The 13,894-nt window shown below is 34.5% G+C and overlaps 1 protein-coding gene across 1 annotated transcript in view; it reads right to left on the reverse strand.

The window, feature by feature from the left end:
• Positions 1-2,076: 2,076 nt before the first annotated feature.
• Positions 2,077-13,894, reverse strand: part of ZC2HC1A (zinc finger C2HC-type containing 1A) — a 48,195-nt gene continuing 36,377 nt past the window's right edge. The window contains exons 8-9 of the mRNA XM_028112270.2: positions 9,046-9,153; positions 2,077-2,285 (exon numbers count right to left, since the gene is read on the reverse strand). Of these exons, the coding sequence (XP_027968071.2) occupies positions 2,120-2,285; positions 9,046-9,153 (274 nt within the window). The 3' untranslated portion in view covers positions 2,077-2,119. The remainder of the gene's footprint in view (positions 2,286-9,045; positions 9,154-13,894) is intronic.

The raw sequence follows: 13,894 nt of genomic DNA on the forward strand, positions 1-13,894 counted from the left end.
CAATGTGAGAATAATATATGTAAGTAATACAAAAATGCATTTAAATACATTGTCACAACATGTTTCATAATTCATAAGTATACTTCACCTACTTACTCTTTATAACAATCTCTGGGTTCTAGAATTGGATGATTTTTTACCAACTCATTTTCCATGTAGTACATTATTAACATTTACTGGCTACTGCAAAATTCTGTGAGGAACAAACATGTGCCACTGCATTTAAGTTCATTTACCTACCCCTTCCTTGGGCAAAAATTATGTGGTTTTAAAAAAAAAAAAACAAAAAACAAAAAACTTGGAAAAAGAAAAATAATGCTGAGTTCCAGGGAAAACAAAGTTTAAAGTTCTTCATATGATTCATAACAGGACAGAGTAACATATATTATTGAAATGAAAATCTAATATGTACATTATTCTAAATTAATTACAGCTTATTCTAGCTAATGGATTCCTTTTTTAGACCAATATGTCTGAATAAAGAAAACCAGATTTTAAAAAGTTAATGAAAAGTCAGGAAAGAAACTATAAGGTAAATAAAACGACAATTCCCATTACCTCAAAGTTTATATCCCCTGCCCGAATGAAAAAACAAAACAAAACAAAACCACAAAAAAACTAATGATACAATTATAAAGTATAAGCGCAAATAAATTTCAGAGAAAATTAAAAGCCACAAATTTCTACATTAACCCTTACAGTTGATCACAATCATAAACGAGAAGCTAAAAATGGCCTACAAAAGATTTGCTTACACCTTTATAATAAGATCAAAGCTCTTTTCTTTCCATTCAACAGAAATTACTAAGGAGTTACTGAACCTGGCTGCACAGGCCATCAAAGATTCTACTACTAAATACTGTCACACTGAAAGTGACAATGATTAAAAGCTATATTTTAGCCAAAGTTAAAGTATAATTTTTTGTGAATGTTTAATTACATAAGTCAGCTGTGCATTAAAGCAGTGCATTTTCAGTGGGTTTTTTTTTACTGTGATGTGAATGGTGTTTCAGTATTAAACACTAAAAAGAAAATATAAGAGGAAACATTAGTCTCTTAACCAACTCATCGTTACATCTAAATATACTTCAAGGGAAATTAAAATTAAAAAATTAAAATACTTTTTACCTGCATTCCCTGTAGTAATTATTAATTATCCAAATTATTTATTAGGGTGAGGTGGTTTATTTTAAAATCCATTAAAATAATTTTTTCTAAATTCAGACACAGAAATAAACATGTAGAATTTTGCAAGGAATTTTGTGCCTCTTATATTAAATAATTATTTTCAAACTTTGCAAAAATAAGGAAGTAGTAAATTAAAACTCCTCAGACATGAGGTTATGAAAAAGAAAAAAGTGAAATGTGGAGACACAGTTAGAAATAGAAAGAATATACATTCAACTAAACACAGAGGTAAAAAAAAAAAACCTTCAGTTATAACTGGAATAAAATACATTTGTATTTTTCAGTCTTGTGTCTCTGAAAAGGAAACTGCATAATTACATTTTGAGGAATGAATAAAGATGTCTAAATTGTATAATTAATGATATACCAAGTAAAGGACATCATAGACCGATAGGGGTTTAATTCCTTTCTTTTTTTAATATTTATAAAATTAATTGTTAAAGAGCTCTACAGGAAAATGACCTTATATAACTGTAACTGAAAATACTCTCTTCATTTCCAAAATTCCAAGCATCCCATCCTATACTATGTGAAAATAGGCACCGATAATAAATATGTTTGTTCTGATTTTTTGCTCAAAGTAATGATCATCCTAAAGCTTGAAGGGCTGAGCACTAGCATTTGATTTTGTGAAGGTATGCTTAATGTGCAATAACAACAGAAACATTAATGATTCCACTTGAAATTATTTTCTGACAGATGAGTATTTCCATAAATGGCACAGTCTAGGGTATCAGGTATTTATTATATACAGTATATGTACACATTTATATACACACACACATTACACAGCCAAAGAACTATGCTCCAAAAATTGCTGAAAAAAGTATTTTGAATAATTTTAGCATAAAATCACTAAAGGAAGTGCTTTAGCTGTCCAAGCTGCAACAGTCATAAAATTCTGGACTTAGCTTTTTCTTTTGGGCTCTATTCACAGAACCATTCTTCGAATGCCACATTCACAGCAAAACTTTGCCCATTCTACAGGGTATTTAGTCCCACACTCATGGCAGAATTTTGGTAAGTGTCCTGTTGAATTTCCTTCCATGCCTTTAACGTTTCCGCCATTAAGTGAAGATGTATAGTCTCCATCTGGCCTGAAGGAGTACAGGAAGAAAAGTAGAAACACAAAGTTCTTGTCAGTAATTTTCATAACCCTTTTCTAAGGGTTACAGTGACATTAAGTATACTTAGGTCTCCCAAGAAAGAGAAACACCTGACACTTCCTGCTTACAGTACTTAAGTATAAGCAAAAACTTGCTTGCAAACCTCAGTTTTAATATTTTTCTAGTTCAGATTTTTAAAATCCCTTTTAGTTAATAATGAAATTCTAAATATTTTCTTTGGCACTATATTTGTCCCTGTTTATGAGAATTTTTCATGGGCAAATACTACCACACTTTCCATTTGTTCAATGTACTAGGCATATACTACAATGGAAATAGAATGGAAATTTATAGTGTCCCTTCTGCAAAACCATTTCTAAGGAGAAAACTAGAACCTCACCCTGAGGAAAGATGGACGTCTTTCCTCCAAATATATACTGTAATAAATATGTACATATTATTGTACATATTATAAAACAACATATACATAACTTCTCCCAATGTGTCATGCTATTTTTCACTGTATCCATGGAGTCTTTTCACTCGAATTCTCATCACTAGCATCAGGCTAAATCTTGTTAGGTCCTTTGCTCTAATTTAGTTATACATACTCAAATTCTCTCATCCTTCATCCCCTGTACTGTAACCCTCATGGCTCTGGACACTCTCCCTGCCACCCTAAATTGTGTCCTCCTTTGCTTTCTTGTTTTCCATCTGACATGCAGTGTATGTCATTTCTGTTATGTCTTGTCTTCTCCATAAGACTGTGAGCTCCCCCAAGTGCAGTGATTTTTATCTGTTTTGTTATGCTCTATGTCTGGGATCAAGAGAAGTACCTGACATAAATTCATCTCTCAGCAAATATTTTTTAATGAGTCAGTGAATGAATGAGTAATATATGAAGAAGATAAACAAAGCAAAATATTTGGTCCTTTTAAAATGATAAACTCTCAAGATTGAGCAAAAGAAAAGGAATAAACAATATTCAGAATGAAAGAAGGCTATAACTACAGATATAGCAGAGATTTAAAATTATAAGCACAAGGGGCGCCTGGGTGGCTCAGTCATTAGGCGTCTGCCTTCGGCTCAGGTCACGGTCCCAGGGCCCTGGGATCAAGCCCCACATCAGGCTCCCTGCTCTGCGGGACGCCTGCTTCTCCCTCTCCCACTCCCTTGGCTTGTGTTTCCTCTCTCACTGTGTCTCTGTCAAATAGATAAAATTAAAAAAAAAAATTACAAGGACAATTCTATGCTAATAATTTGAAACTTAGATGAAATGAAACATTTCCTAGAAAAATATCTTATGAAAACTGATTTCAAACAAACTGTAACACTAAACAGACATAATCATTAAAGTGATTGAATCAGTAATTAACATACTACTCCTTATCACGTGGGCACGTGCAGACACACACACACACACACACACACACACACACAGTGGACTCATGATAATTTTACATCACAAGTTCTAGGGCGCCTGAGTGGCTCAGTCGGTTAAGTGTCTGCCCCCGGCCCAGGTCATGATCCCAGGGTCCTGGGACTGAGCCCAGCATCAGGCTCCCTGCTCAGTGGGGAGTCTGCTTGTCCCTCTTCTTCAGCCCCTCACCCTACTTGGGTTTTCTCTCTATCAAATAAATAAACAAAATATTTTAAAGAAAAAGACATGGTAAGTTCTACTAAACTTTTCCAGCAGAGGGTGGTGAAAAACAACATTCTGCAATTTCTTTTCAAAGGTCAGTAAAACCTTGATATTCAGACTAATAAGAGAATATAAAATTATAATCAATTTTACCTATTAACTTGGAAATACATATAAATCTCCAAGAATTTTAGCAAACACAATCTACAGACATATGCAATTCAAAACACTTTGGATTTATTCCAGAAAGTAAGATTGGTTTAACATTAGAAAATCTACTAATATAATTTAAAACACAAATAGATTAAAGGATTTAAAATACTGGTTTTATATATATGATATCCAGTAAGATTCACACCTATTTTTTATTAAAAAAAAAAACACTTAGAAAATTAGGAATAGAAAGGAATTTCATTGACAAAATGTATTTAACAGAATCCTTTATCAGTCTTCATATTTAATGGTGACATTTAAGAAGCATTTTCTTTAAAAGCAGAAATGTCACAAGAATGTCAGCTATAATCACTTCTATTTTAATAAATAATATAAGGAGAATTCTTTCTCCGTTTCTGTGGACACATCTGACGTTGGGATAACTGCCTAGCTTTCTTTAATGAGAACCTTTAAAAAGGTGGAATGCCAGCTGTGTTTCCAGGCAGCAGTGCTTGTACGCAATCCACGGGAATTAGACATCCCTGAGGACAACCTGAAAGCTATGTCTACGGGGCTGTTACAAGAGAAACTGGTTCCCTTTGGGGACACAGAATTTCCAATTAAAGTATCCTACACCCACCTATTAAGATCTTGTTCTCTCACACCCAAGCTGTCACTTGGACGGCCAAAGAAAATCAGCTCCAGGACCGGGGCAAGGGCTCCCAGGAAAGAGAAACACCTGACACTTCCTGCTTTCATTCCCTATTTCCCATAAATAATCCCACTGTCATATTTTAGCATGTGATTACCTCTAGCCGAGCCCAAGACAACCTCTTGATGGACATTTCAAGAGTACTGGCTTAGAGGAAGAGGCATGAGGAGAGGGGAAGGAAAAGTTGAGTTTCTAAAGCTCCACTCTGTACAAGTCCAAGAAATCACCTCCTCTCTCCCACAGTGACATTAAAATCCAAGCCTTTAAGTAGGGAAGATCAGTCAAAACCTCAAATGTAAGTTCAGTGTCAGGGTTAATTTACCAATCTGACCCCTAGTTTCCTTTATTTACTTACCTGTGGAAGTTTGTCTAACTTTTCTGAGAGCTAAGCTACACATTCAAAAGGATATTTGTTCCATTTTGTGTAGCATTTTTAGGTGTTTTGGGTTGGAAGGACCATCCAGAAAATGTAGTCTATCACACTTCCAGAAAAAGAAATCTGTGAGATTTCTTCATCTGTTATGGTTATAATTATTCCATCTGGGTAGGGTAGTAAGTCAAGTGAACAAGGTTTACTATCACCTATCAACCATTTAAAAAGAAAGAAAAGAAACAAACAAAAAAAGAATTCAAACTCATTTTTAATGTGATTTTTGCCCCTGCACTCCTTTTGTTGTCACTTCTTTGTCTACCTCTTTAGAAAGATAAGATGTGCTTTTTATTCAAGCACATGTATTTATTAAGTTTTCCATTTTGTAAGAGAATGTTAATCCTACATTCAGCATGTATCCAAAACACATGGCTCCACACACATACAACAACATAGTACAGCCAACTTCAGGACTCCAAGAAACATTACTTCTTTAATATTTAAAATGTATCAAAACCTTAGGTGAAACAAACAGTATTCATTAAAGAATCTACCTGCAAAGGTAGCAATTCACCTAGTCTTTTATGGTTCTCACCCCTTGTTATGCATGAGCATCACTCTTAAAATTTTAAAAATCCAAACCAAAGAAATCAAAACCTCTCTGGGAGGCACGTGGACGTGTTCATTTTTAGAAAGTTCCACAGGAGAAAGGGGAACCCTCTTACACTGTTGGTGGGAATGCAAGTTGGTACAGCCACTGTAGAAAACAGCGTGGAGGTGCCTCAAAAGATTAAAAATAGAGCTACCCTATGACCCAGCAATTGCACTCCTGGGTATTTACCCCAAAGACACAGATGTAGTGAAAAGAAGGGCCATATGCACCTCAATGTTCATAGCAGCAATGTCCGCAATAGCCACACTGTGGAAAGAGCTGAGATGCCCTTCAACAGACGAATGGATAAAGATGTGGTCCATATATACAATGGAGTATTACTCAGCCATCAGAAAGGATGAATACCCAACTTTTACATCAACATGGATGGGACTGGAGGAGATGATGCTAAGTGAAATAAGTCAAGCAGAGAAAGTCAATTATCATATGGTTTCACTTATTTGTGGAACATAAGGAATAGCGTGGAGGACATTAGGAGAAGGAAGGGGAAAATGAAGGGGGTGGAAATCGGAGGGGAAGATGAACCATGAGAGACTATGGACTCTGAGAAACAAACTGAGGGTTCTAGAGGGGCGGGGGTGGGGGAATGGGTTAGCCTGGTGATGGGTATTAAAGAGGGCATGTACTGCATGGAGCACTGGGTGTTATATGCAAACAATGAATCATGGAACACTACATCAAAAACTAATGACGTACTGTATGTTGACATAACATAAATAAAGTTAAATTAAATTAAAAAAAAAAGAAAAGAAAACCAAAACTGGTGGTATCACAATTCAGGACATCAAGCTATATTACAAAGCTGTAATCATCAAGACAGTATGGTACGGGCACAAAAACAGACACATAGCTCAAAGAAACAGAATAGAGAGTCCAGAAATGGACCCTCAACTCTATGGTCAACTAATCTTCAAAAAGCAGGAAACAATATCCAATGGAAAAAAGACAGTCTCTTCAACAAATGGTGTTGGGAAAATTGGACAGCCACATGCAGAAGAAGAATGAATCTGGACCATTTCCTTACACCACACACAAAAGTAGACTCAAAATGGATGAAAGACCAAAATGGATAAAAGACCTAAATGTGAGACAGGAATCCATTAAAATCCTAGAGGACAACACAGGCAGCAACCTCTCTGATCTCAGCCATAGCAACTTCTTACTAGACACATCTCTGAAGGCAAGGGAAACAAAGACAAAAATGAACTATTGGGACTTCATCAAGATAAAAAGATTTTGCACAGCAAAGGAAACAGTCGACAAAACCAAAAGACATCCAACAGAATGGGAGAAGATATTTGCAAATGACAAATCAGATAAAGGTCTAGTATCCAAAATCTATAAAGAACTTATCAAACTCAACACCCAAAGAACAAATAATCCAATCAAGAAATGGGCAGATGACATGAACAGACATTTCTCCAAAGAAGACATCCAAATGGCCAACAGACACATGAAAAAGTGCTCCACATCACTCAGCATCAGGGAAATCCAAATCAAAACCACAATGATATATCACCTCACACTGGTCAGGATGGCTAAAATTAACAAGTTAGGAAATGACAGATGTTGGCGGGGATGTGGAGAAAGGGGAACCCTCCCACACTGTTGGTGGGAATGCAAGCTAGTATAACCATTCTGGAAAACAGTATGGAGGTTCCTCAAAAAGCTGAAAATAGAGCTACCCTATGACCCAGCAATTGCACTGCTGGGTATTTACCCCAAAGATACAAATGTAGTGATCTGAAGGGGTACGTGCACCCCGATCTTTATAGCAGCAATGTCCAGAATAGCCAAACTATGGAAAGAGCCCAGAAGTCCAACAACAGGTGAATGGATAAAGAAGATGTGGTGTACACACACACACACACACACACACACACACACACACACACACACACACACACACAATTGGAATATTACTCAGCCATCAAAAAAATGAAATCTTGCTATTTGCAATGATGTGGATGGAACTAGAGGGTATTATGCTAAGTGAAATAAGTCAATCAGAGAGAGACAATTATATGATCTCACTCCTATGTGGAATTTAAGAAACAAAACAGAGGATTATAAAAGAAGAGAGGGAAAAATAAAACAAGATGAAATCAGAGAGGGAGACAAACAATAAGAGACTCTTAATCAAAGGAAACAAACTGAGGGTTGCTGGAGGGGAGGTGGGTAGGGGGATGGAGTAACTGGGTGATGGACATTAGGGAGGGCACAGGATGTAATGAGCACTGGGTGTTATATGAGACTGATGAATCACTGAACTCTACCTCTGAAACTAATAATATACTATATGTTAATTAATTGAAAGTAAATAAAATAAAATTTAAAAAATAGTAATAAATTATCCAGTGACTATGAGAACTCATAGGCAGATTTTTGAAGTCTCAGGACTAGGTGTGCTTTCACAGAGAAATGATTTTTTTTTTTTTTTAATACAACACGAATCATGTAACTAACTACTCTTATCTTCTCCCGTACTCTGGCCACTACAAAGTTTGGATCCAATTTATGGGCAAAGGCTAGCCTATAGACAGCATCTTATGACACGTATTTTGTGGACTACGCATATTTTGTGGACTAACTTCATCCCTTTTTTTCCTTTATCTTTTAATTCTCATTTTTTCTTTTCATATTCATTTTTATAAAATATTGTATCTCACTGTATGTCGTGGATCTCTGTATATTGCCTTATACTTTCTGGAATAAGGATATATGTAAGATCTATAACTAGAATGATTTGTTTTATGCTTAAAAACACAGTGAATGTCAAAGCTGTACAAATACTGTGACAGATAAGAAAGGGAAGTACACGGATAATCACAAGCTCAGCAGGGAATTTAAATATATTTAAATGCTGCTGAAAATTACAATACCAGTTTAAAGGGTCTATTACTCAATTTGCAGAGGTAAAAATAATCATGTTGCACTTAAAATTAAGATATAAAACACAAATGAATGCAGTGAAACTGAACAGTCCTTGAGCATTTACAACAATAATAACTACAAGGTCTAGAAAAATATTATTTATGCCCAAACTATTTAGTGTACAGCTTAAAGCCAAAATAAATCATATAGCAAAGGAAAAATCAGATTTTCTATTAATAAGCCTGATAAATATTTTTGCATTTGGTCCTTAGAAAACTATATACATTATTTTTGTTTTAGTTATTAGAATCTCAGAGCTAAACATACCTGGCTATGTAGCTCTCAGTATATGTTTTTCTTTTGTTTGTAAGCACACCTGAGGAAGGATTTCGTGCCAAACTAGGTGGTGTGGAATTTCGAGGTTTGATGTTAGTTCTAGAAGAGAGAAAGAGATGGCATAATGAAAAGCATACTGAATAGCAAGCATTTATTTCTTATATTGCTTATTTACATGATTAGAATAATAATTTGAAGCTGCAGAAAGGTGAATTCAAAAGAGTAAAATCCAAATAATTATTTTAAATCTGAAAACAACAGTAAACTAAGGATAAACCAAAGCATTTTGCATTTACTAACAAACAATAACCTGATGGTAAATAAAATCAATGAAAAGAAAATATATGCTTTACATGAAATTTTAAGTTAATAATTCTGAAAGGCTTCAGGTTTTTAAAAGTTTAACTCTATAATTCCCTCAAAATAGGTGTTTTGTTAAATGCCTATGAATAACGGTTAAATAATATGTTATACATTATGAGATACGGTTAAAAACAAACAAAAAACATTAGCTAACCACTTCAATAATTTTCAATTTATGAAAGCCTGTTTTTGGAAGTAGCAACTAAAATAAATGAGTTAATATAATCTTCCCTTTTAAGACTTAATCTCAACAACTATACAGCCTGGGCTATCTGCTATCAGTAGAATTGTTCTGGTTGGATCATCACTTAATTCCCTTTATGAAACTTCAGGAATCAAAGAAAGCTTAGAGGGCTGAATGATGGTACAATGGTAAAAGCACAGGATTTGGGATTCAGATGATTCTGGATTCAAATCCCAACTGCTACAGACTAATGTGGAGGTAGTGGCCAAACTGTATCCAAGTGTCCCCATTTCTAAAATATGACTATCATCACTTATCTTAGAGGAAGTTATGGATACCAATTGCAATTTATATAAACATTCAGAATAGTTGATGATGATGATGATATTATTACTATTATGGCTATTGTTACTGTTCCTAGTTAACATTTACAAAATGGTGCTTATTACTACATTTGGTATAGATTTCTAATTGCTTTCATATATAAACTTACTTAATCCTCATAATAATCCAATGGATTAAGTAGTATTAATAACTCCATTTTAGAATGAGGCAATTGAGGCAAAGAGTGGTTAAGTAACTAAACCAAGGTGACATCTAGTATGTTGCGTAACTGAGGGTCATATGGTGAATAAAAAGCTAGTTCCCTCCCCCTTTAGAGATTTAGTCAAATCTTTTCATTTCAGAGATACGCAATATTGTGTTATATGTATAAGCAGAATACTTTTTAAAATTCCTTTAGATTGTAAGTTTTTAAACTATGGCTGAAATTCTTCCTCCTTATAAAGCAAAGTTGGAAAGTCTGAAAATTCTAAATAGCTACCTCCAAAATATATGCAGGTAATAACTACATTTACTATTTTTCAAATGTCAAATATGATGCCAGGTACTACGCATACTTCACTTGGTTTAATCTTCACAGGAATCTAAGAAGATATTATTCCCATTTTAAAGTTGAAGAAGAAAATCATATTAGAGAAATTAAGTAAGCTGAAAATCTATTACAAGGCCACAGTATTTGAAATTAGGTGGGTCATATTACAAATCTTATTATATTCAATATGCAATGCTGTCTGTTGTTCAGAGAGAGGCTGCTTTGAATAGTTACTTTAAATTTGTTCTAAACTTTGACAACAATCACCTTGGTGCATGAATGGGTTACCCTGGCCCTCTTCAAATGGCCACTGACAGTCTAACCATGAGGTATACTCTACTCAACTCTTAAACAGCCCCCCTAGGGATGTTGTTGAATTGCTACGTACTGTTTTAGGAATTCAATCTCTAAAAAATCATTGCCAAACAATGGCGGTTCCTCCAGTAAGAGTCGTTGTTAAGAGGAATAGGAAGGACCCATTTTTTTATTTTTTGGCTCTAAAACAAAGCCTTGTTAGAAATCCTATCACTTTCATTTAACATGTACATGAGATACACGGATAATACAAACACACCTATGGATATACACACATAACCTCACCATATCAATGAAGTTATTCAAATAATTAGAAAATAAAAATTAGAGAAAAATAAGATTGTCAACAGTAACGATCATTACTAAGTATCTATCATGTACTTTTAGTAACAATTTTAAGAGGTGGAATCTGAATGTCAAGAACCATTCTTAAGAGACAGGGAAGAACAGTCTTGATTAGTACTTAAAACATGTTGTCCCATTCTCACATGGTCAACACATTTTTGCTCCTGTTCAGATTTTGAAAAGCGCCACCCTTATTCTGTTATCTGCAATCTGCTTGTTCTAGGTCAAAAACAACAAAAGAAGGTTTAATTTTACTCTACCTTACTGCTAATCAGTGTTTCTTTGAAATACGCTTCAGAGGGAATAGAGAACAACAGTACTAAGAAAAATGGCTCAGGGCACAAATTCTTCCTTCTATGATTTATCACTAACTACTTAAAAATAATGCACAGGTGCTGCTAATATTTTAAAGACTTCTCCCATTTTTATCTTAGATTTAGCTAAATTAATCCTTCTTTTCATATGTGGTAAAGACAATGCCATAGTAGGAGTTGTTTTAAAAGTTAACTAAGTGAACTCTGTTTAATAATATATTTTTCAACTTTAATAAGTAATTTATCTTGATTCAAATTTCATCGTTTTAATCAGAGAGGTAGACTTGGTATTGGAGCCCAATCTAGAAAACCCTGAAGACTTCTGTGGAAGAGTTCCAAGGTGACTGTTATTGCCACTCACCTCTCTTTGCAGCTTTTTGGGCCAGTACAGAGAGGAGAGTGCCCTTGGCAGTATCTTATCCTTTCCCCGTTTTATGTGGAATTTGTAGCAATTTGACCAAAAGACTGAGAATCCCTGGATTGAATATTTTCTAAAAATCTGTTTTCTGCCTTTTTATAATAATTAATCATCTTAACTAAAAAATAATACAGCAATATTACATATTATGTATGGCATAAAATCCCCTACACTCTTCTCTTTAAACATATTACTCCTAAGGGGCGCCTGGGTGGTGCAGTCAGTTAAGCATCCGACTCTTGATTTCAGCTCAGGTTGTGATCTTGGGGTCGTGGGATCAAGAACTGCGTCAGGCTCCATGCAAGGATGGGGTCTGCGTGGGATTCTCTCTCCCTCTTCCTCTGCCCCTTTTGCCCCGTGCTCTCTCTCTCTCAAATAAATAAATCTTTAAAAATATATATACATACACGCCTAAAAGAAAGCTTCATAAAGATAACAATCATTGACGGTGACTGCTATTTCACCCCTCTACAAGTTAAAATTTAATAGAAATAAATGTATGCTAAAAACAGCTTTATTTAGAACAGAAACGTTCATCTAACATCAAAGTGTTTTAAATCCTATAAGATTATTAAGCACTTCTTGGCTTATAAATGATTAAAATAAGATTTTTTTAAAATATAGGAATGTATAAGTTTATAGTATTCAATTATATAAAGCCTTTAAGGAAATACCTGAAAAAGATTAACCAAACTGAGTTACAAATACTTACTTGTAAATGGGTAATAACTCATGTCTTTTGATGGCACTGTCTGATTTTGTATCACTGTCATACAACGTTTGCACATATCTTCCAGTTCGAAGTGGAGGGCCTAACTTGTCCATCTTACTATTAAAATATATAAAGGTGTACCCATAAGGAGATTGCTACTGTTTGTTTCTTTATATTTAAAAAAAAAGTTTTAAACATTATTCTGGTTCTTCAAAAATCTCTCCCCAAGCTCTTAATTATTGGACTGTCAGGGTTAAGCGCTCTCAAAAAGAATCCTAATCCTCAGATAGTTCATACAATGTCCACTATTAGATATGAAAATTCTGACGATGCAGGCACCTGCCAGTTGTAATGAACATCCAAAAAAATGCCACATTTATACACAGCAGGGCAACGGAATCAACAAAGAAACTTAAGGACAACACTGTTTAAAATAAAATTTGTGAAGCTAGAAGCGACCTTAAAGTTATTATCCTGGTAAATAAGACTGATCTGATGTTTCTTCTCATTGAGTTCACAAATAATCTAATTTTTCTCCTTCCCTGATGTCATAGTACCTTTCTCTTTTCTCTTATTATTTTATGATTTCCCCTGCACTAATATAAAGTAAGGAATCAAATAAATGATATTTATATCTTTAACTCTTTCTAACAAAGAATGACTATTTATGAAGTTTATGCAGAGAAATATAAAGCATGATGTATGGAAAAAAACAGCGATGGCAATCTGAAAAATCACATGTAGAAATGTTAAGTGGCCATGCCATCTGAAGTTTTCTTTAAAAAAAACAAAACAAAACAAAACCAAAAAGTATAAAGGAGCTCCATCTGGAGGAAAACAGGAAAAACTGCAGGTCTGTAGAGATGTCATTGTTTTCCATCAACAAAATAACTGAATCCTATATACTATTAACAACCAATATTCATTCATTGTAGGGAGCAGTGAAAATTAAATTAGGAGGGTAGGAGAACTATTTTAAATGACTAGTGAATAACACGACTGCTCATTAACTTAAAAAGGATACTCTTTTTAAGGGATGCTTGTTTGCTCCAATGCATTCTTCCACTAATTCATTAACTCTACAAATCCTGAGCACCTACTATGTATCAGGCACTCTGCTACATTCTGCAGGTATCGTGGTAAATGAAACAGACCTGATGCTTGTTCTTTTGGAATTTAGTGTCTAAAAAGAAGCTGTTCATTGCTCTAGATTATAAGGGTCACTATAGAGGAACACATTTTATTCATTTTTATGTTCTTTCAGTATCCAATACAAAATAGGTATTTTATTACAAAAGTTGTTACTAATACTTTG

The sequence above is a fragment of the Eumetopias jubatus genome, unplaced genomic scaffold (assembly GCF_037043125.1).
Source record: "Eumetopias jubatus isolate StellerSeaLion01/CBP00866 unplaced genomic scaffold, mEumJub1_p1.0 scaffold_4, whole genome shotgun sequence".
NCBI lineage: Eukaryota > Metazoa > Chordata > Mammalia > Carnivora > Otariidae > Eumetopias > Eumetopias jubatus.